Source organism: Myxine glutinosa, chromosome 14 (genome assembly GCF_964187855.1).
Source record: "Myxine glutinosa chromosome 14, kmMyxGlut1.1, whole genome shotgun sequence".
In the NCBI taxonomy this organism is placed as follows: Eukaryota; Metazoa; Chordata; class Myxini; order Myxiniformes; family Myxinidae; genus Myxine; species Myxine glutinosa.
The window spans coordinates 47,982,918-48,004,617 of NC_136274.1; the positions used below are offsets into that span (position 1 = coordinate 47,982,918).

The 21,700-nt window shown below is 46.6% G+C and overlaps 1 protein-coding gene across 4 annotated transcripts in view; it reads right to left on the bottom strand.

The window, feature by feature from the left end:
• The window catches only part of CFAP97 (cilia and flagella associated protein 97), a 66,194-nt gene extending 47,667 nt beyond the window's left edge, over positions 1-18,527 (bottom strand). The window contains exon 1 of one of the 4 annotated variants that reach the window (XM_078768428.1): positions 18,440-18,527. Coding sequence is in view for 1 of the 4 variants with exons in the window: in XM_068135702.2 (XP_067991803.2) it covers positions 18,013-18,062 (50 nt within the window). In the remaining 3 variants the exon portion in view is untranslated. Of the gene's footprint in view, positions 1-14,948; positions 15,094-17,871; positions 18,362-18,439 lie in introns of those variants that run through there. The other 3 variants (XM_068135702.2, XM_068135703.2, XM_078768427.1) reach the window with 3 other exon arrangements.
• Between the last annotated feature and the right edge of the window lie 3,173 nt (positions 18,528-21,700).

The window sequence follows — 21,700 nt, forward strand, 5'->3', positions numbered from 1 at the left end:
AGAGATAATTATAATCTCTTATTTTCTTCCTTGGTTACTTTGAGCGTGTTAATAGTAAGAATAAATTTAGTAGTATTTCCAACCTTTTTGTTTTCTTCTTCTTCTTCTTCACATCCGTGTCGCTTTTGTCTTTTCCATATTGAATATCTGTGGCGCGATCCGGCCAACGTTCGGGAATCGGGTTAGTCGGGGCAACTGTTCGGCCGCGGTGCCATCCGCTCGGCAAACACAACATCTTATCCACGGTCCGTAACAATATTGTTACGGTTTTCCGCCGCCCTTCCTACCCCTACCAAGGGGAGGTTAAGCCCCTGGTTCTTCTTGGGCCGGCGTAACCGAGACTTCAGTTACGCCGGCGTAACCGTGTTTATATGTAGATGTGTATGTATATGTACATGTATAAATATATATGGTATATGTATATATTATGTGTGTGTGTGTGTGTGTGTGTGTGTGGTGTGTATGTATGTATATATATATATATATGTATATATATATATATATATATATATATATATATATATATATATATATATATATACAGTGGAACCTTGACTTACGAGTTTAATTCGTTCTGTGACCGAGCTCGTAACTCAAATTGCTCATTTCTCAAATCAAATTTCCCCATTAAAATGCATTGAAATGCTATTAATCCGTTCCAGCCCGCCAAAAACCACACCAATTTTTTTTTAAATATACAGTATATATAAAAATATCTCGCGCTTTATATTTCACCTGTATGCAGCATACAAGTTGGCAGGATGGCCTGGACTGGAGGTACGCACACTTGACTCTAAAGTCTAAACTGTCCAGCCTGGGTTTGAATCCCGACCCAGCTATAACCTGTCATGGGTGAATCACAGGCAGGGTGATTCATCAATGTGTGTACCGCTAAACTGGGCGCCCCGTTTGCGTCCCATTAGTTGTTGGATGTTAAGGATCTCACCGTGTTTTCCACAAAGAGAAGGCGAGCTATCGCCGGCACTCTGAACAAGTTGTGGCCTGGCATGGCATGAACATGAAAACATGAACATGAACATGAAATGTTCGACATGAACATGAAATTTTCCAAAATAACCAAAATGCGAAAACAAAAATGCAGCGCTATACGGCAGAGATACTGTACTTGCACGGCAAGATAACCACGTGACCAGAACCCACCTGGTGGCGTAAACTCAAAATAACCAACATGCGAAAACAAAAATGCAGCGCTATACGACAGAGATACTGTACTTGCACAGCAAGATAACCACGTGACCGGAACCCACCTGGCGGCGTAAACTCAAAATAACCAACATGCGAAAACAAAAATGCAGCGCTATACGACAGAGATACTGTACTTGCACGGCAAGATAACCACGTGACCAGAACCCACCTGGTGGCGTAAACTCAAAATAACCAACATGCGAAAACAAAAATGCAGCGCTATACGACAGAGATACTGTACTTGCACGGCAAGATAACCACGTGACCGGAACCCACCTGGTGGCGTAAACTCAAAATAACCAACATGCGAAAACAAAAATGCAGCGCTATACGACAGAGATACTGTACTTGCACGGCAAGATAACCACGTGACCGGAACCCACCTGGCGGCGTAAACTCAAAATAACCAACATGCGAAAACAAAAATGCAGCGCTATACGACAGAGATACTGTACTTGCACGGCAAGATAACCACGTGACCGGAACGCACCTGGTGGCGTAAACTCAAAATAACCAACATGCGAAAACAAAAATGCAGCGCTATACGACAGAGATACTGTACTTGCACGGCAAGATAACCACGTGACCGGGTGGCGAAAGCTCGTAACTCAGATCTCGGCTCGCATCTCAAAGCAATAAACCGCCCGAGCGACGGCTCGTATCTCGAAAAACTCGTAAGTTGGGGCACTCGTAAGTCAAGGTTCCACTGTATATATATATATATATATATATATATATATATATATATATATATATATATATATATATATATATATATATATATATATATATATATATATATGTCGAGATCATGCCTTAGGTTGTGTCTTATCTAATTGTGGTTTGCATTTAATAATGGTTGCTTTGTGAAAAGGATTAAGCTTACTATGTTCCCTCTTGCTGTTGAACTATGCTTTATTGTCCAACTGTGCCAAGGAATGTAGAAAGATAGTGAAACTGCTTGCTCTGTTAGACCCCCTCGTGAAAACGCGTCTGTCTGTCCTTGACCAAAGGCCAGCATGGAAGATAAGTTTTGAGAATGTCACTGTGCTCTTTTCTCCCGCATCTTTCCCTTTGCTCATGCCAAAGAAGATAGGGTCTCGGTGGGAGATATCTGGCCCGTTTTCCTTTGTCCGCGCTCATTTTTCAGCGGAGATTTTTTGTATAATTTTGTGTATATAAAGAAACTCTGGGTTGCCAATTTTCTAGGAGTGTATGGGGCCATGCTGTTCAATTGTGAATGGTATGACTCTTACACCCTCCACAGCGCTGTGATATTGGTTCATCAATAAATCTTGTTATCCCAGGAACTCAAGGTGTGGAACATGGTTCTATTCTCCTTATATATATATATATATATATATATATATATATATATATATATATATATATATATATATATATATATATATATATATATATATATGTGTGTGTGTGGTGTATATATATTGTTACGGTTTTCCGCCGCCCTTCCTACCCCTACCAAGGGGAGGTTAAGCCCCTGGTTCTTCTTGGGCCGGCGTAACCGAGACTTCAAACGCCCTTCCCGGGCAAACGCAAGGTAGGGTTTTGGGACAAGTCCCGCACGTACCTAAATACCTGCGCCGCCACGGAAGCGGGGAACCAAGCCTCGCACGAGCCACGTGTAATTTGGGTACACCGAGCGGATTGCGTACCACGTGGTCTGTGCAGTTACCGTTGGTATTGGAACCCGATTAGAGCGGTTTTATTTGTACCACGCTTAGTCAATGATGGAAAACACGAGACGGTCGAATAAAGGAAGAACACTATTTAATTACTATTTACACAAGCCTGTACAAGTCGGTAGAAAGCAGACACAGAGCAGAACTTAAGCAGTCTTATATTAATCCCAGATACGGGCCCGATCACACTCACAAAGGGGAAATGCAGGTAGGATGGTGTTCACGCGCTGCCTTGGTCGTCCAGGAACGGCTTCGCCTGGCGTGGCTCTCCGTGGTCACAGCACGTCCCACGGAGATGGCAAGCAGGTGGTGGAAGGGATTCTTGGAGCGCGTCTCTCGAACAAGGGGCAGCAGGCAGGTGGTCTTCCACAGCGCGTTGAGTTACCGGTGCGCTATCACTCGCGTAACCCAATAGAGGCTCGGCCTCAAGCTCAACCGAGCGTCACTTTGGTACGAGCGCTTATACTTAGTTCACGCGCGTCTTTTCTCTGAACTCGTAACTCTCATCAATACTCAGTCAAGCGCCTCCCTTCGCAGAACTGCAAGCTCACCTCTCCACTCCCACAGAACTTAGTGCAGCTCCCCTCTCGCAGAACTGCTAACTCTCAACAGAACTCACAAGCTCACCTTTCCACTCAACTGCTGGTGGGGGCTTTGCGCAACAGGTTTTATTGCCACGCCCTTAGCCTTCTCGAACGTTCCAACCACACCCTGTGACGCAGTGCTGCAGCCACTCCCTTTGAGCCCTGATTGGCGGCTCGTGCTTACCATCAGCCTCTCCGCCGCCCTCATTCGGTCCTGCCTCGATTTGCCAGGCCTGCCTCGTGTTAATTCGCGCCAAAAAGCCAAAGGCAGCATAAGGAGGCGTAAGGCGGCAAAAGGCAATGGAGGCGGCATAAGGCAATGAAGGACCTACTCTCATTATTCTACTCAATGCAAAACTAACACAGGAAAAGGACTATGCTCACAAATACTAAGAAATAACTGAACTATCGCGAGGCTACATGTTGTCGTGCGACTAAACTATGAGGGGGAAATTTAACCTTTATTGTACAAACTCAAAACCGCAACACTACCCACCCCTCTCCCTCGTCACTCGTCCACGAGTCGAACCCAACAAAATGGAACGACCAGTTTTGAGAATACAACAACAACAACAACAACAACATGCATTTTAAGGCCATTTTCCCTGCTAGAGCGGGGGTTAGCCTTGCGGTCCCCATGACAATCTTCTCCATTTTGCCCTATTTTCTGCATCTCTCCTTGTTAACCCCCTTGCCCGCATTTCTTCTTCCACCATCTTTAGCCAAGTCTTTCTCGGTCTTCCCCGTCCTCTACTTCCTTCTACATCAATTTCCATCACTCTTCTCAACCAGTCACTTTCATCCTTCCTCAACACATGACCAAACCATCTCAGCCTGTTCCTCTTCACAGCATCAATCACAGGCAATATTCCCATTATCTTTTGCAATTCATCATTTGTCTTCCTCTCTCTCAACGATACTCTGCACATCCATCGAACCATTCGCATTTCCACCCTTTCCAGCCTTTGTTGCTGCTCTACGTTCATCACCCATAAATCATAACACTTCTCACACATGCAGCATACACCTTTCCCTTCAGCTTCAGCGACACTCTCCTCATCAGCACGCCACTCAGTTCCCGAAACTTCTTCCATGCACATCTCACTTGAGCAACCGTTGACGAGTCTGATCCACCTTCTCCATTCAGCATGTCTCCGAGGTAGCAAAATGTGTTCACACCTTCCAGCTTCACGCCGTCTCCAAGATCCAACTCAACATTTCCTCCATCTGCAGCTCCCTCTGTGCACACCTTACATTTGAATGTAGCTGCCACACTGGTAAATGACCCTCTCAGACCACTACATTTTTGATGAACCCACTCAGCGCACATTGTACATTGAATGGAGTTCACTCCGACACCCTTCCTGCACACAGCACACGGCCACTTCCCAGTTCTTTCCACCTCACCACATGCTTTACCACTTACCATCACCTTCGTCTTTCCGATATTCACCTTCAGACCTTTTGTCTCCATACATTCCTTCCACTTGTTCATCTTTTCCTTCAGTCCATCCATACTTTCCACAATCAACACCAGATCATCTGCATACAACAACTCCCACGGTAAACCCTCCTTTACGTTCTGAGCCAGCACCTCCATCACAGCTACAAATAGTAGTGGACTTAGTACCGACCCCTGATGCACTCCCACCTTCACCTCAAACTCACCACTGTTCCCGTCCTTCGTCCTTACAGCTGTGCGCGCTCTTTTGTACATTGCCATCACGACTCTGATCAACCATTCCTCCACTCCTAACTTCCTCAATGCCCATGTCAATACTTTGCGTGGAACCCTATCGAATGCTTTCTCCAGATCAACAAACCCAAGAAACAACTTCTTCCTCTTCTCCATGTACTTCTCCTGCAACTGCCTCACAATGAAAAGCGCATCTGTCGTTCCTCTTCCTGGCATAAATCCAAACTGCATTTCGTCGATCTTCACTTTCTTCCTTATCCTCCTCTCCAACACCCTTTCCAATACCTTCATTCCATGCTCCAATAACTTTATTGCTCGGTACGAGCCACACTCCAGAGGGTCACCTTTCCCCTTGTATAGAGGGACGAGGGTACTCAGTTCCAAATCTACTGGAATGCGGCCTTCTTTCACCACCAGATTACAGATCTCTGTCATTCTCTTCACACCCCAACTTCCTGCTGCCTTCAACATATCTCCCACAACTCCCGTCGGCCCTCCCGCTTTTCCACTCTTCATTGCTTTTATCGCTTCCTCAACTTCCTTCTCAGTTATCTTCTCTGCCGGTCCTAAAACTGGGTTACTCTCTATGTTGCCATCCCATTCATTCTTTGTATTCAACAGCATTTCCATATATCTTTTCCATATTCCTTTAATTCCATCTGGGTCGACAACGATTTGTCCCACTTCATCCTTCAAGCAACTCACCCCCATCACATCACACCTCTCTTTCGCTATGTGCTTTGCAATCCTGAATACTGCTTTCTGACCCTCTTCCGAATCCAAGCGTTCTCCGAACATTTTCCTGCATGCCTCCTGCACCTTTGCTACCTCTTTCTTTGCAGCCTTCCTGGCTGCCTTATAACTTTCAGGCACTGCTGTTTCTGCTCCCGTACCCTTCGCCTTCTGCCACTCCTTGAACTTCTTCCTCTTCTCATCAATCCTCTTTCCAACTTCATCATCCCACCACCATGTTTCCGAGTACCTCGGTGGTCCTTTTGTCCATCCACATACCTCACCAACGGCTCCCAACAGACCAGCTTTCATCGACATCCAACCACTTTCAAGCTCAACCACATCATCCTCAAAAGAGAACCTTTTGAGAATGATCTGGAAAATTAACTTTTACTTTTACATGTGTCATATAGATGTGGTTCCCTCTAAAATTTACTCTAACCCGTGGGTGTGACAGTTTTAAAACACTAAATATGTCCCCCCCCTATTGCGTTGAGTAGCAAATCTAACAGAATCACGCCCACAATTAACCAAATCCGGAATTTGTTAAACTAAACATATAGCCGGTGGGCAGCATTTATATACTCAGAGGCAAAAGTTATTGTGACATGGAATTTTTTCATTGGTAATCTTGTGAATGAATTTTTGGATTTGAACCAGAGAAAGAGTGTGTTAAAATGGTCGAAGAAACGCAACCATGCAGTTGTTGTTCGAATTGCACGAAATTTGCAAGAAGCATGACATATTCGAGAAAAATGGCCAGCAATGTTCACTTTAAAAGGCCAGACAACCAGACGCTTATCATTTCCACTCAATGCAGTCTTAAGAAGTGCAGAAGTCAGAAAAACACCTCTATTCATCGTTCTGGAACAAGTTCGACATGCCACGCCTCGGGGAAAATGACAGATGGAGAGCTATCGGTATGCTTCAGTCTGGTACCTCGCAGCGTGATGTTGCTCGTCGATTCAACGTCCATGGAAACACCATTTGGCAGAGCTTCACCGAGCTGACGGTAGGACACGTGTCTACAGGTGCACAGGTGAACGTTACATCAGGCCATGTGTTCTGGAAGGGGATCGTTTTGGAGGTGGGGGCGTTATGATCTGGGGTGGGATAACAGCTGCAGCAAGAACGCCAATGATTGTGATTGAGGGGAACTTGAATGCTGTGAGGTACCGAGACGAGATTTTGCAAATGGCCGCTTTACCGTTTTTGCAACAGAACGGCCCTAGAGTGACGTTTCAACACGATAATGCCAGACCACACGTTGCTTGAGTTGTACAGCAGTATCTTAATAAGAACAATGTTAATGTGTTACCCTGGCCTGCAAGATCCCCTGATTTGTCACCCATTGAACACGTCTGGGATGAAATGGAGCGACGTTTACGACGTCATCCGAATCCTCCAAAAACGCTGCAGGAACTCCACCAAATCCTTCCTCGGATATGGAATGATCTTCCCAAGGACTTTCATCGACGTTTAGTGGCCTCAATGAGGCGAAGGTGCCAGGCCTGCATCAATGCACAAGGTGGACACACTCGCTACTGACTGTGTGAACTTGCTTGTGAACCCCCTCTTGTGTTGTGGCTCATTTGCATATGCCAGGTGCACTGTTCTTATGGACTGTTGATCGTTACCATACCTTGAAACATTTGTCTTTCCATGTAATAACATTTCATTCACGGCAGTAAAAGTTTAACACTGATTCTGTTTGTTGTTTGTGTGTCACAATAACTTTTGCCTTTGCGTATATATACAAGCACAGAAAACTTAACCTTATTTACAGTTCTATGACCCAGGACCTGTCCTTTTTGGAAAGAAGCTTGGAGGGGAGAGAAAGCACAGCAAAACACAAACACACTCATCATCACATTTGCTGCTTGCTTCTTGCATCTTCTGTGTGGATATATCAAACCGGCTAGCCCCCGGACCGGCATACAGGCCATTCCTGCTCTTCAGGGCTAACTAAACTTACAAATCTTCTCGTCCCTAGCACACCATAATAAAAAATGCACAAAACATGTTTCATTTTATTTCTCTGCCAGGCAGGGCCAACCCTATGTGGTCCGACTGCGTGACATTCATGCCACTCAAAACAAGTGGTCCGAAGATGCAAGGTGAATTTGCAGCATGGTGCTTCACAGCAGAGGTGCAAGGCCACAAAACTTGTGGTCCATGAGTGTAATGTGTGCAGTAAAGTGTTTGTGGCAGCAAAGTGCTGCACATGTGCAGCAAAGTTATAACAAAAGGATATGGCAGCAAAGTGCTGCACAGGTGTAACAAGGGTGCAGCAGGGATGCTGCACGGGTTGATGGTGCTGCACAGTTCCACCTCCAAAATGGTCCTGGGGTGGGGGGGGGGGGGAGGGAGAGACAAAGCACGACCAGCAAAGCGGAAAGGGCGCAAAGGTACACAGCAAAACAAGGTAATGCAGCACAAGGGGCACAGTGCTGCACATGTGAAGCAAACAGAAATAAACAGCGAGCAGAGCAGACTCGTCCCTAACCGTCCGTACCCCCCAACGTCGGCTTACACTACCCTAGCCCTTCCTTGTATTTACAAATTCGTCTCTACGTCTTGTCTCCCATATCCCCCTCTAATCCAAATTCGTCTCCCAATCCCTCCCAGGAAGGAAGGAATGGAACAACCACAATGTCCCATTATGTCGTGATGCGTCTCACTTACTCAAACAGTTCACTTGGTCCTGGTGTGGAGCTTCGTCCTCCCTGGTGAACGGCGGTGGATGGCACGAAGGGATTTCTCTTCCTAACTACTCTAATGACATTTACTTTTAACCTACCCGGGGTCATACCCTGCCAATCGGCCATCTTTAAACGATGTGGTTCTAAAAACCGAATTCCCATTGCCCACTCTGCGGTGCCCTTGAAATTTGGGTCTCACTCCCTCAAATTTTCACTCTGTGCCCTTGCACAATTTTGGGGCTAGGTCGTGTGGCTCCACTAGCAGGTCTACCTACCTGCGCACCTCCGCCACTGAAGTCGCCACCCGAGCTTACCTGCTCCTGCGACTACCTAAACTGGGGAAGACCACTCCTGGCTCTTTACCCCCTGATGCCTACCTTGGCATTGGGCAACCCGGGTCCTTCCCTTGGATCCTTGGGCCCCACTCAACAACTCACAACTACCCTAACTGGCTCCCAGAGCCTACCTGCGGCCTCACCTGGCCGACAAACTATCAGTGGCGGAGTGCCCCAATAACCATACACACCAATTAAACCACACGCCCAGCCATTCCACAGTCTCACGCACCCTCCAAAGCACGACTTTGCCACTACCTGCACTACAGGTGTCAATATCCATACAAATTTACCTGAGCCCTCTACCTGACTTTACACTACCCACCCCGGGCGTCCGTGAATGGGTTCCATCTCCCCCAATTCACTCCTTCGCACCATGCATTCCACACCTTTTATTCCACACCAAGCATTCCACACTACTCATTCCACATTACTCATTCCACACCATTTATCTCACACACCTTTTGTCTCGCACACCAAATTCGCACACCTTCTGTGCTCTCATACCTCCAACACAATTCCATTTGTCTTCCACACACAATGTTTATTCTCACACAATTCCTCAAACACACAGCATCATCTAACTGCTTTTCCCCTAAAACTCGTGCTTCCCCGTCGTCCCGTTACACTATGCACTCCCTTCATCATTATCAACCTTCTAAGCTACCTACATCCCCACTATAGTTCAGATGTCACTACTTAAATGTTTTGTCCCTACTGTCTTCTAATTCCCTAACATTATCCTAGCCCTCCCTCGGCAAGCTTCGGTGCCCCATGGAGGTAACCATCGCTGGCCCCCCATGTGCCTAACACTGCCATCCCCCTTATCTAATGCTCATGGGCCCTGACCGTGTAAGGAATGGTAACTACCATTCCCACACGTAGGGTACACTCCTTTCGTCAGTCCGCTATACTTGAGCCTCTCCGTGTGGAAACACGTCCCACAGCTTGACCTCACAGGGCCGAGCAATCCATGCGGGTGGTTTGTCTCCTGTATGTTGGGTCCGTCCGGCATTTTTGATCCAAATGGGGGAGGAGGCATGGATGGGCCGAGGTGCAGGGGCCCATCCCTGCACGGTGCCTCGCGGTCCCACGCATGATGGCCCAACCGCCCACGGTCGGAGCACCGCACCCGCAAAGGTGCACGGCTCCGAAATCTCCTACCTCCCCTTGAACCTCGCCGATTGCCTTTTCCGCCACGGCACGGCACCAACCATACAGGGCGGGGGCCGGCACGGGTCGTGCACGGCGGTCCTTGTGAAACCGCCGCGCCACCGATCCCGGCCGGTCCCTGCTGCACACAACTCACCGAGGGCTCACGTGGGCTATCCGTCACACTAAACGCTACCCCGGTCGGTGTCGATGCTTGAGCCGCGTTCTCACCACTCACGACCCACTCTGCACTCGCACACCCAGGCGTCCCTGCGCCTTCCATACATTCTGTTACACACTCTCCTTCCACGTCCTCTGACGTGCATGCTCCCTCGCACACCGTACTCGTACCTGCACACCTAGGCGCACTAACACCATTCACACACTTCATTATCGCACACCCTGGCACACACTCTTCCGTTACACACTCCGTAACACCCCCGGGTGTGCACTCCTGCACACACTCTGCAACACGCTCTCCTGTTATACACTCTAACACCCACGGGTGTGCACTCTCCTGTTGCACACCCAATCATCGCACTCTTTTTTTCCACTCTTGGGTGTGCACTCCTTCGCATACTCTGTAACACTCTCCCGTTATCGCACACTCTGGCGCACACTTTTCTCTCTCACACCCGTGCTCCGGTGCACACTTTTCTCTCCCACGCACACCAGTTGCCCTCGTACACCGCACAATGGACCTTCCACGACCGCCCGGGTTTCGCTTCTCTCCCAAGCGTGCCAAAAACCCTTTCGTGCCAAACACATTCGCGCCATTAATTCTACTCACCTTGGGGACCTCCTTCTCCGGCTGCACCTGCAAACTTTCCATTGAGTTAGCAAGCACGACATCACGATGTGAACACAGACTTTGCGCGGATTCCATTTCTTTCTCCCGCGATTTATTTACTTTCTCTCCTGTCTCTTCAATTTCAATTATTTCTTTGAGTTCAATTATTTCTTTTTCTACTTCGACCATCGGCGTGCATAATTTTTTTTCCAATTCGACGATCGTCGGTTTTTCTACACCCCACGTCGCGATCTCCATAGGCCCCATCAATTTGGCTGTCCCTCGCTCAAGCTCGCTCCCCACGCGCTCCTCACACCGCGTCACCTCGTCGCGTACAATTGCGACCTCCTCGCTCAACATGCGTCCAATGTCCTCCCCTGTTTCTTACAATTCCCGGGTGAATTTGACACTTTGGGCGTCCATTTTTGCAGTCAATTCACCCTTGTTACACCTTGCTTCGTCCCTCATTTCCTTCATTTCTTTCATAATTTGGGCCAGGTATGACCCAATGTCGGGCCCGGTCTGCACAGCGGGCCCGGCTGCCACCGCCACGTGCGAGGCGCCGCCATTACCAGTTGCCGCACCCTTTTCAGCTTCCACTACCAGCTGTCTCTCTCGGTCCTGGGTTGTCAATTCTTCCTCTACCTCATCTTCTATTACTCCCACCGGCATTCGACCGCCTTGGCTAGCCATGGTACGAATACAAATTTGGCTTTTAGACTAAATTTCGGTCGCTCGTAATTTTCGAGTGCGTGAAGCGCACTCCAGGTGCAATCTCACTCCCAGACACCAAATGTTACAGCCAATATGTACAATTTGGTGTCCAAAATTTTGGCGTGCAAACATTTTGTCCAGCGTTACAAATCACCACTCCTGACTACCAATAATTGTTACGGTTTTAAGCCGCCCTTCCTACCCCTACCAAGGGGAGGTTAAGCCCCTGGTTCTTCTTGGGCCGGCGTAACCGAGACTTAAAATTCCCCTCCTGGACAAACGCAAGGTAGGATTTCGGGACAAGTCTCGCACGTACCTAAATACCTGCGCCGCCATGGAAGCGGGGAACCAAGCCTCGCGCGAGCCACGTGTAATTTGGGTACACTGAGCGGATTGCGTACCACGTGGTCCGTGCAGTTACCGTTGGTATTGGAACCCGATTACAGTGGGTTTATTCGTACCACGCTTAGTCAATGATGGAAAACGCGAGACGGTCGAATAAAGGAAGAACACTATTTAATTACAATTTACACAAGTATGTACAAGTCTGTAGAAAGCAGACACAGAGCAGAACTTAAGCAGTCTTATATTAATCCCAGACACGGGCACGATCACACTCACAAAGGGGAAATGCAGGTAGAATGGTGTTCACACGCTGCCTTGGTCGGCCAGGAACGGCTTCACCCGGTGTGGCTCTCCACGGTCACAGCACGTCCCGCGAAGATGGCAAGCAGGTGGTGGAAGGGATTCTTGGAGCGCGTCTCTCGAACAAGGGGCAGCAGGCAGGTGGTCTTCCACAGCGCGTTGAGTTACCGGTGCGCTATCACTCGCATAACCCAATAGAGGCTTGGCCTCAAGCTCAACCGAGCGTCACTTTGGTACGAGCGCTTATACTTAGTTCACGCGCGTCTTTTCTCCGAACTCGTAACTCTCATCAATACTCAGTCAAGCGCCTCCCTTCGCAGAACTGCAAGCTCACCTCCACTCGACTCCCACAGAACTTAGTGCAGCTCCCCTCTCGCAGAACTGCTAACTCTCAACAGAACTCACAAGCTCACCTTTCCACTCAACTGCTGGTGGGGGCTTCGCGCAATGGGTTTTATTGCCACGCCCTTAGCCTTCTCGAACGTTCCAACCACACCCTGTGACGCAGTGCTGCAGCCACTCCCTTTGAGCCCTGAATGGCGGCTCGCGCTTACCATCAGCCTCTCCGCCGCCCTCATTCGGTCCTGCCTCGATTTGCCAGGCCTGCCTCGTGTTAATTCGCGCCAAAAAGCCAAAGGCAGCATAAGGAGGCGTAAGACGGCAAAAGGCAATGGAGGCGGCATAAGGCAATGAAGGACCTACTCTCATTATTCTACTCAACGCAAAACTAACACAGGAAAAGGACTATGCTCACAAATACTAAGAAATAACTGAACTATCGTGAGGCTACATGTTGTAATGCGACTAAACTATGAGGGGGAAATTTAACCTTTATTGTACAAACTCAAAACCGCAACAACATATATGTGTGTGTCTGTGTGTGTATATGTGTGTGTATATGTGTGTGTATATGTGTGTGTATATGTGTGTGTATATGTATGTGTATATGTGTGTGTATATGTGTGTGTATATGTGTGTGTATATGTGTGTGTATATGTGTGTGTATATGTGTGTGTATATGTATGTGTATATGTGTGTGTATGTGTGTGTGTGTGTGTGTGTGTGTGTGTGTGTGTGTGTGTGTGTGTGTGTGTGTGTGTGTGTGTGTGTGTGTGTGTAGAGTTAATGTCCGGCTTCCTTCGTGTAACCACAGTGCGAGATGAGATGACCGGAAATATTTTTTACCTCATGAAAAGCATGGAACGAAGGTTAATACTACTACTACAATAGCACTTGATACTCCAGACAACATGCGAGTGAGGCCAATTGGAGCATCGCTGACCCGTTGCTGCTCTGGGCACGTGGAGCACATGCATGATGAACCTATTTGGTGAACTGCACAATGTGGGAGAGCAGCATCGACGTTGTGGTGCAGCTTGGCGAGCTTATTCCATATCAAACTAGAGCTTCCAGGGAAGCAGAACTCAACTGAACTGACTGGACAACTTTAAAGTAGGTCAGTTGTCTGTACTAGATTTGACTTAAATGAAAAGCCAACAACCTTGTGTAATAATTTTAAGGTCCGTGTAGCCTTATACTTGTCCTTGTTTTACAATTGATACAATGTTACACTTTGCAACAATGTAGCAGAAATATAGTTGTGTAGGCGGCCATTTTGTGACATGCGATAGCAACCTACCTTGTGTGGTAAGAGTCTCACACACCAAGTTTGATCAAAATCCATAAATATTTCTGGACGTTAAAGTCAACGTCGTTTCGGAGCTGAAAACAATATGGCGGCCATTTTGTGACGGATCGGGTTGGAATGCAATAGCAACCTACCTTGTGTGGTAAGGGTTAGACATTCTAAGTTTGATCAAAATCTGTTAATATTTGTGGACGCTGGAGTGTTAACGTCGTTTTCATGACCAAAAACAAAATGGTCGCCCAAGTCCGCCACTTTTCAACGGATCGGGCTGAAATGTAATACCAACCTGGTCCTCGGGGTAAGGATGCTGCATGTCAAGTTTGATCAGAATCGGTTGATATTTGTGGACGCTGGAGTGTTAACGTCGAAAGGTTAACGGCACATTGTCTGTGGCACATCCTCAACCTCTTTGCCAAATTTTGGCTGAATCTGTCCACAATCTTGAGATATCTTGTTCACAGACAGACAGACAAACAAACTAGAAATCGGTCAGAGACCGAGGACTTGCCAGAATGTACTTTTTTTTTTCAGGGGTGTTGGTTAGAAGGGAATCGGATAATGTTTGACAGAGTTATTAGCAAAAAAAATTTTCTTAACCTTGAGTTTGACCTTTCAAGGTCACTCAAGGTCAAATGTCATGGTGTCAAATGAAATGTCGTATGTGACTTCCTATATGTCAGTAACAGTAAGTGTATGCATATCTCTTGTACTTTTAGAGTTATAGTGGTTTGAAATATATTTTAAATGAAGACTCGACCCCCCCCCCCCCCCTGATTTCACGTTTTGGGTAACCTTGGGCTTGACCTTGGGCGTAGAGAGTTAAAAATTGGGCACAGTCTATTCCAGGACAAGGCAAATATGTGTGTAAAGTATGGCGATGCTATGTGCAACGATGTAGACGTAGTACTGCGCACAAACAGACAGACAGACGGACAGACAAACCAACCAACCAACCAACATACTTGCCGGAATATATTCCGGCAAGTAAACAGACAGGGGTGAAAACAGAACCTCCATCCAACTTCGGTGGCGGAGACCCACCTTTTGAGGCCATTTTTCCCCACAGAGGGGGGGTTGGCCTTTTTCGGGCACCGTGGGCCCCTTTTTGAAGCAATGTTTTATGGCCGGATGCCCTTCCTGCCGCCAACCCTGTTAGTCGCCTCTTGCGACACACAGGGAATTACCAATAAACTGGTACGAAAAAAATTAATAAAAATCAGCATCAACACATTCATACTTCAAGTTAATTAAGAGTGCCATCATATTCCCCCATGTTCCTATTTAAACACCTGTCATCATATGACATGTAAAGACAATGCAGTATTATTCTTAACCATTCGCCAGCCCAATAATCACAGCAGTCAGCCTCAGAGAGTTAGAATCTACAGATGTAAGTTTGTGCAGGTTTAATCACACTCTTATGGGCCGGATTTACGCCTAATCCTAAAAGGGTGACAAAAACATCGTTGTACGCGCACGTTTAAATAGCAATTTACGAAGGGAGATCAACATCCGTTTAGTCGTTCAGTTGTGCGCATATAAAGAGGCGATGGCCCTATGAAACACATCCAATTGAAATGATGCACTTGCATAGAATCACAGCACCACAGACAATTGTTGGAGGAGATTCAGTGCATTGCTCCTCGTTGTAGGTTGATCCAGGTCATCTTGCACTGCATTCGGTAGCCAGTGAAATGATTCCTTCGAGAGTCTGTAACTCCAGACAAATTTGGCATCATCATAATTGTCATCTATCCTTGAAGATTCTCAATGCACATTGGTGAACTGCCCTATTCATGTGCTCTTGGGCTAATTCGAGCACTTCTACAAGCATATAACTCTTAAACGCCTTTCCTAAATTCGGCCCTACAGGTTTAGGTTACACAGCTCGTGGGGCCACAAAATTAACCATGTGCCACGCTCATCGACATCTGTGCCTCTTACCAATGTGGTCAAGCAACCAGTGGGGTTTAATGGGGTTTGAACCGCACTCCAACTACCAAGCGACCATCCTAAACCAGCAAACAAGGCGGCGAGACCAGGTATATTTATTAACAGGAAAATGGCACGGGGGAGCATGGGGGAGGAAACAAGAAGGAAAGCAATGCACAAAAAGAGATTATGCTGGTGTCAACAATAAAAGAACCCCTTAACCCTTACCGTTGATTACCTTAAGGCACCCACAATGCCAACCAACTTTCAGCATATTATTAATTCTTTATTTTAAAGGCCTCTCAGACACGTCACAGGAGATTTTACATCATTAACACACCGACAATATACGAGATGGGTGTGTCATTTACAGCAGATTTCTCTCCTGATTTTTGAACCTGTGTATACATAACCCATGCAAGGCCACATATTCATTCATTCACATTTTCTCGCTCTTTGTGACAGGTTGTAAGACAGCCTGAGGGTTGGACACGACTTGGCAGACCTCACACCTTTACTTTTTATATGTTGCTTCAACTGGTTATCAGTTGTACTCTTCACCACTCTTGAGACCAAAAAAATTTGGCAACTATTAATAGTTTAAGCATTTATTGCATAGTTTGTTTTGATACAGAGGCATAAATAGGTTAATGGTGAAGCTAAATGGAGCTAAACGACGGCACAACACCTTTAGAAATTGACATCTATCTATAATTCCAGTAATCTCTGTGTGTCTGTGTGTGTGTATGCGACCGCTGTTTCTCGACAACCACGGGTCCGATATACTTGAAACTTGCCAGGTATATTGCTGGGGACCCGAGGATGTGCCTTTTCAAGGTTTCATATTAATCGGAGAAGTAGTTACCGAGCTATGGCGATTTCTTTACCAAACTCCGCAAGCCGTTCGCTTTGGACCAAACCATTTCATGTAAATAGAGGGGGGGGGGGATTGTCACCGTACTCGCAAGCCGTTCGCTTTGGACCAAACCATTTCATGTAAATAGAGGGGGGGGATTGTCACCGTACTCGCAAGCCGTCCGCTTTGGCTTTGCGAATGGACCAAACCATTTCATGTAAATAGAGGGGGGGGATATAATTTTGTACGGGCATGCCCTAGTTAAGTAAAAGGGGAGAGCAACTAATACACATGACATCATAAGTGAGGATTTGAGTGGCTTAAATGGAAGAAGAAGAAAAAAGCTGGGCATGGGGAGGGAAATGTTCAGGAGCCTGAGGGCATGGGGAAGATCGTCTTCAGGAGCGTGAAGTGGGAGTGGATTGGGGTGTGGGGGGATGGGAGGGTAGGAGGAGGACTTAGCAGAGTGGGGGGGGGGGGGGCTGAATTCGTGAGGGTGGTTAGAGAGGATGGGAAGTTAGCAGGTTGGGGGGGGGGGGGGAAAGAGATGAAGCTACTGGGGATGGGAGGTTAGCAGGTGGGGGAGCGGAAGCTATTGGGGATGGAGGGGAAGTTACCGAGCGTGGAGCGGAAAGTTGTCGGGTGTGGAGTAATAGTTACTTGGGGTGGATGGGAAGTCACTGGGGGTGGATGGGAAGTCACTGGGGGTGGATGGGAACTGAACACAATATTCCGGATGAGGCCTTCACTAAATTGCTGTACAGTGTTGAATCCACCCCTTTTGATTGATTTATAATTTATTCCCCTACAAATACAACATAAACTCCTATTTGGTTTACCTACAGCTACCTGTAACCTGGCATTGTCCTGTCTGCTTACCCCCAAATCTATTCCCACCCCCAGGTCTTTCTCCTGTGTGACACGCTCCAAGATTGCCCCTTCCATCACGTAATCTCTATTTTCATTATTCTTACCCATCCCCAGCACCTTACACACCTGTTCAGGTTAAACTACATCTGCCAATCAATTAAATAATTTAGACTTTCCTCGATCTGAACGGCCCTAACTACCCAGCCCCTCTCTACTACCAGTATCTAGGTCACCACCAAGCATAGTGTCATTGGCTTTCCAATGAGATAACGAGAAATCAACGATATAACGATTTTAAGGCCGTACCTTCGATGTTTGTTCCGCTTGCGATCTCATCCACACACATAGGGTTTCAGTTACAGTGCGGTGTAGCAGACGGTGGACGACGAGGGAATCATTCCACAACTACAGTTTTTGCTTTTTCAAACGGTAAATCACAGGACTCACCGAGCATGTTCAGCGACCTCCCAAACGACGGAATTCCCAGAAAGAGGCATTGAGGGCGAAAGGCCCAGTCGCTGTTTTATTGTGAAAAGCTTTAGTAACCCGGGAGAGAATGAGGCCTTGCTATTTCAATGGTTTCGCTATTCCCGCTCACCAACGACATCAACCTGGCTCCTCAACACGTCGAATTAAAAAAAAAAGAAGAAATTGTTCATACGTAATAATCACGAGTCAAGGCTTTTATCACCATTTCAACACGAAGAAATAATCATCCCAGGAAAAGTGATGACGGGTTGAGGAATCATTAATTTTACTGATAGGTATAACCTAGGTGAGGGCGACTACCGGAAGTAAGCTGTAACACGTGCCATTTTGTGGTTTGTTTTCAACGTATCCAATCACGTGACTGTTGTCGCGAGGGTGCACTTACCGGAAGTTACGTAGTTCCGCGGGCGCCTATTGTCCGGCTTTGTGTGGTGTTTAAACACAATTCAATACGAGGACGGCTATTTTCATTCGGAGCTGATTCCTTCAATCTCGAACGCAGACCGTGCAACTAAATTGCATTATTATCACCTCAATAGCTTGTACATGTGATGTTACAAAAGTTTTTCTTCAGCCGTTAATAGCTGTACAGCACAGTAAAAAGGGAAAAATTACACGCCGAGCTGAATCATGCACCGCAATAATTACAATCGTCATCATACAACCGTTTTTGTAGGACAACTTCCCCTCAGATAAAAAAAAACCTATTTGACAAATAGGAAGTAATGCTGCGAAATAATTTCGAGGCAGGTATGTGTTCCATCACCAATTTGTTTGTCGAGCACTCGCCAAGTGGCTTAAGCACTCCAACGGATCCATTGCTAAAGACCGGGCTGGCTTGGCAAGCGAGAGCTAGTTGATTGGTAATGGCATACGCCCCTTTTACGTGCGAGAAGCGGTTATATGGAGAGTGCCATCCAATCAGAGGACGAGTTCGCAACTGGAAATGACATAAAACGTGACGACGGCGGGAGATTAAATTAACGAGGCTCTGGATATACTGAAAGGACACAATGGCGGTGGAGAGTGCGGTTATCTATCTATAATTCCAGTAATCTCTGTGTGTCTGTGTGTCTGTGTGTCTGTGTGTTTGTCTGTGACCGCTGTTTCTCGACAACCACGGGTCCGATATACTTGAAACTTGCCAGGTATATTGCTGGGGACCCGAGGATGTGCCTTTTCAAGGTTTGAAATTAATCGGACAAGTACCTACCGAGCTATGTCCAAAAAACGCTTCAACCAATCAGAGAGCAGCGAGCTATCACGTGTGCCGAACCGTTAATGCAATGCAAGCGTTAATGCGTTAATGCAAGGCTTTTCTTTTTTTCCCTCTTCTCTTTCTACTTTTCCTTGCGATTAAATTGCAAACAGCCAAAATACGTTGGCGCTAATTGAATAATTGGCCATTAACACTAAAATAATCGTAACTGCGATATGCCAACTTCCGGACAGTGCAGCCTTCCCTGTTGTTGTTGTTTGCAGCAGCTGTTTGCAGCAAGGCAAGGCTTTTCTTTTTTTCCCTCTTCTCTTTCTACTTTGCCTTGCGATTAAATTGCAAACAGCCAAAATACGTTGGCGCTAATTGAATAATTGGGCATTATGTTTTACAACTAATAAAAACGAATTTGCGATTCATTCGCTTTCCTGCGCGTTTGTGTACGCGATGGCGATTTCTTTACCAAACTCCGGAAGCCGTTCGCTTTGGACCGAACCATTGCATGTAAATAGAGGGGGGGGATTGTCACCACTCGCAAGCCGTTCGCTTTGGACCAAACCATTTCATGTAAATAGGGGGGGGGATATAATTTTAGATATATATATAGTACGGGCATGCCCTAGTATCTTAAATGGTGAGAAGACGATCTTGAATCTTTTCAGTACTGTGGAAAGAAAAACGAGACTTATGAGTGGCGAGACCCACCGTTCGTATAGCTTTAGCCGGCGTGCATGTGACGTCACCACGTTTGCGATCCGCCATCTTGGATTGTTTTTCGTGTATAATTACATAGTCGAGGCTCATGGAAAAGCAAATACTGTACATTGAACGGATCAGGACGTAATAGCCAAAAAGGACACATGCGTAGGAGAAGGAGAGGCGAAGAAGGCCGAGAGAGAAAGAGACTGAGAGACCGACAAACTATAGGTTTTGGCAGGGCACCAGAGGATCCATGGGGTGGACACACAAGGTAACCCCAAGGAGGCCAATTTGGAAGGAGAAGTGATTAGGGTGGGGGGGTTAAAGAGGGTAGAAAAGATCATGGTTTTGGATTGTGGACAGTTTGAGATGGTGGCGATTAGCTGTCTTGAAGACCTGTAGGGAGGAATGACATTGAAGAGGATGTGGACGTTGATGACATAGGTTGGGGGGGGGGGGGGGGGGGGGGGAGGAAGGCATGAGTGGAGATGAGCAGTGATGCTGGATTTAGGTCGTTTCACCAGAAGTGGGGGTCGAACGGTCGATGGTGGAGCGTATAAACCCTGCAGTGACCTGAGGGGCGGACAAAGCACGGAAAGAGCAGAGGGTGCAAGACCAGAAAGGAGGCAGTACAACAACAACAACAACAGGCATTTTAAGGTCATTTTCCCTGCTAGAGCGGGGGTTAGCCTTGTGACTTGCCCCATGACAATCTTCTCCATTTTACTCTATTATCTGCATCTCCCCTAGTTTCGGCATCTTCTGCCCTTGAGGTAGAAGACAGAAACCAGCGACCAGTTTGCTATGGCGAAATGATCGGCCCATAGACTCGGCTTCATCGCGGGTGATTCCAATAATGCTGAAGGCTTTGGCTTCCATGGCGTCAAGTTGAGTAAGATGTAAGGCAGAGGAGAGCAGAACTCCACGTTGAGTAAGATGTGAGGCAGGGGAGGCAGCCCAGATGGGAGAGCAGTACTCCAAGCTGTGGATGAAGGCCTTGTAGTTGGCTAGGATTTGAAATGTGCCAAGGAAGGACTTTGTATGATGGAGGATGCCGAGTCGACGGCTGGCTTTGGAGGCCATCGTTGAAATGTGGTTTGCCCAAGAAAGATCATGGTTGATAGTGAGGCCCATGAGTTTGAAAGACAGCTCACAAGAAAACAAAGCGAAACTACACATGTACAGCATCATTGATTACATTTATTCAAATAGGAGTTAAATGGTGAGTTTTTGCACTGTACTTTGGTATAATCGTGTAAATAATGATTGGTTGTTGTGCCCTCTGCCCACAAGCACCAATTCTAAACATTTTGATATGGAGGGTTGACCGAGTTATGAGGGCCAGGCCTGCAAAAGGGACTCGGAATGATATTCTCACAGTCGTCTAAGAAACTACAAATTTGTCTTTTATCCCTCTGTATCGAATGATGTACAGTCGTGGCCAAAAATATTGGCACCCTTGCACTTTTTTCAAATAATGCACCATTTCTTCCAGAAAATTGTTGAAATGAAAAATTATTTTGGTATCCACATTTGCATTTCTTTGGTTTGCAGTGGAACAAAACAAAAAAAGCTGAATTTTTTTTTACTAAATCTTAGCTTTTTCCACACAGAAATCCTAAAATGGCCGGGACAATATTATTGGCACCTTTTAGAAGTTGTTAGAAATAATTATAAATAATGTTAGAAAATAATCCTTTACTTTGGAATTGAACTCACCTATGGTGAGTT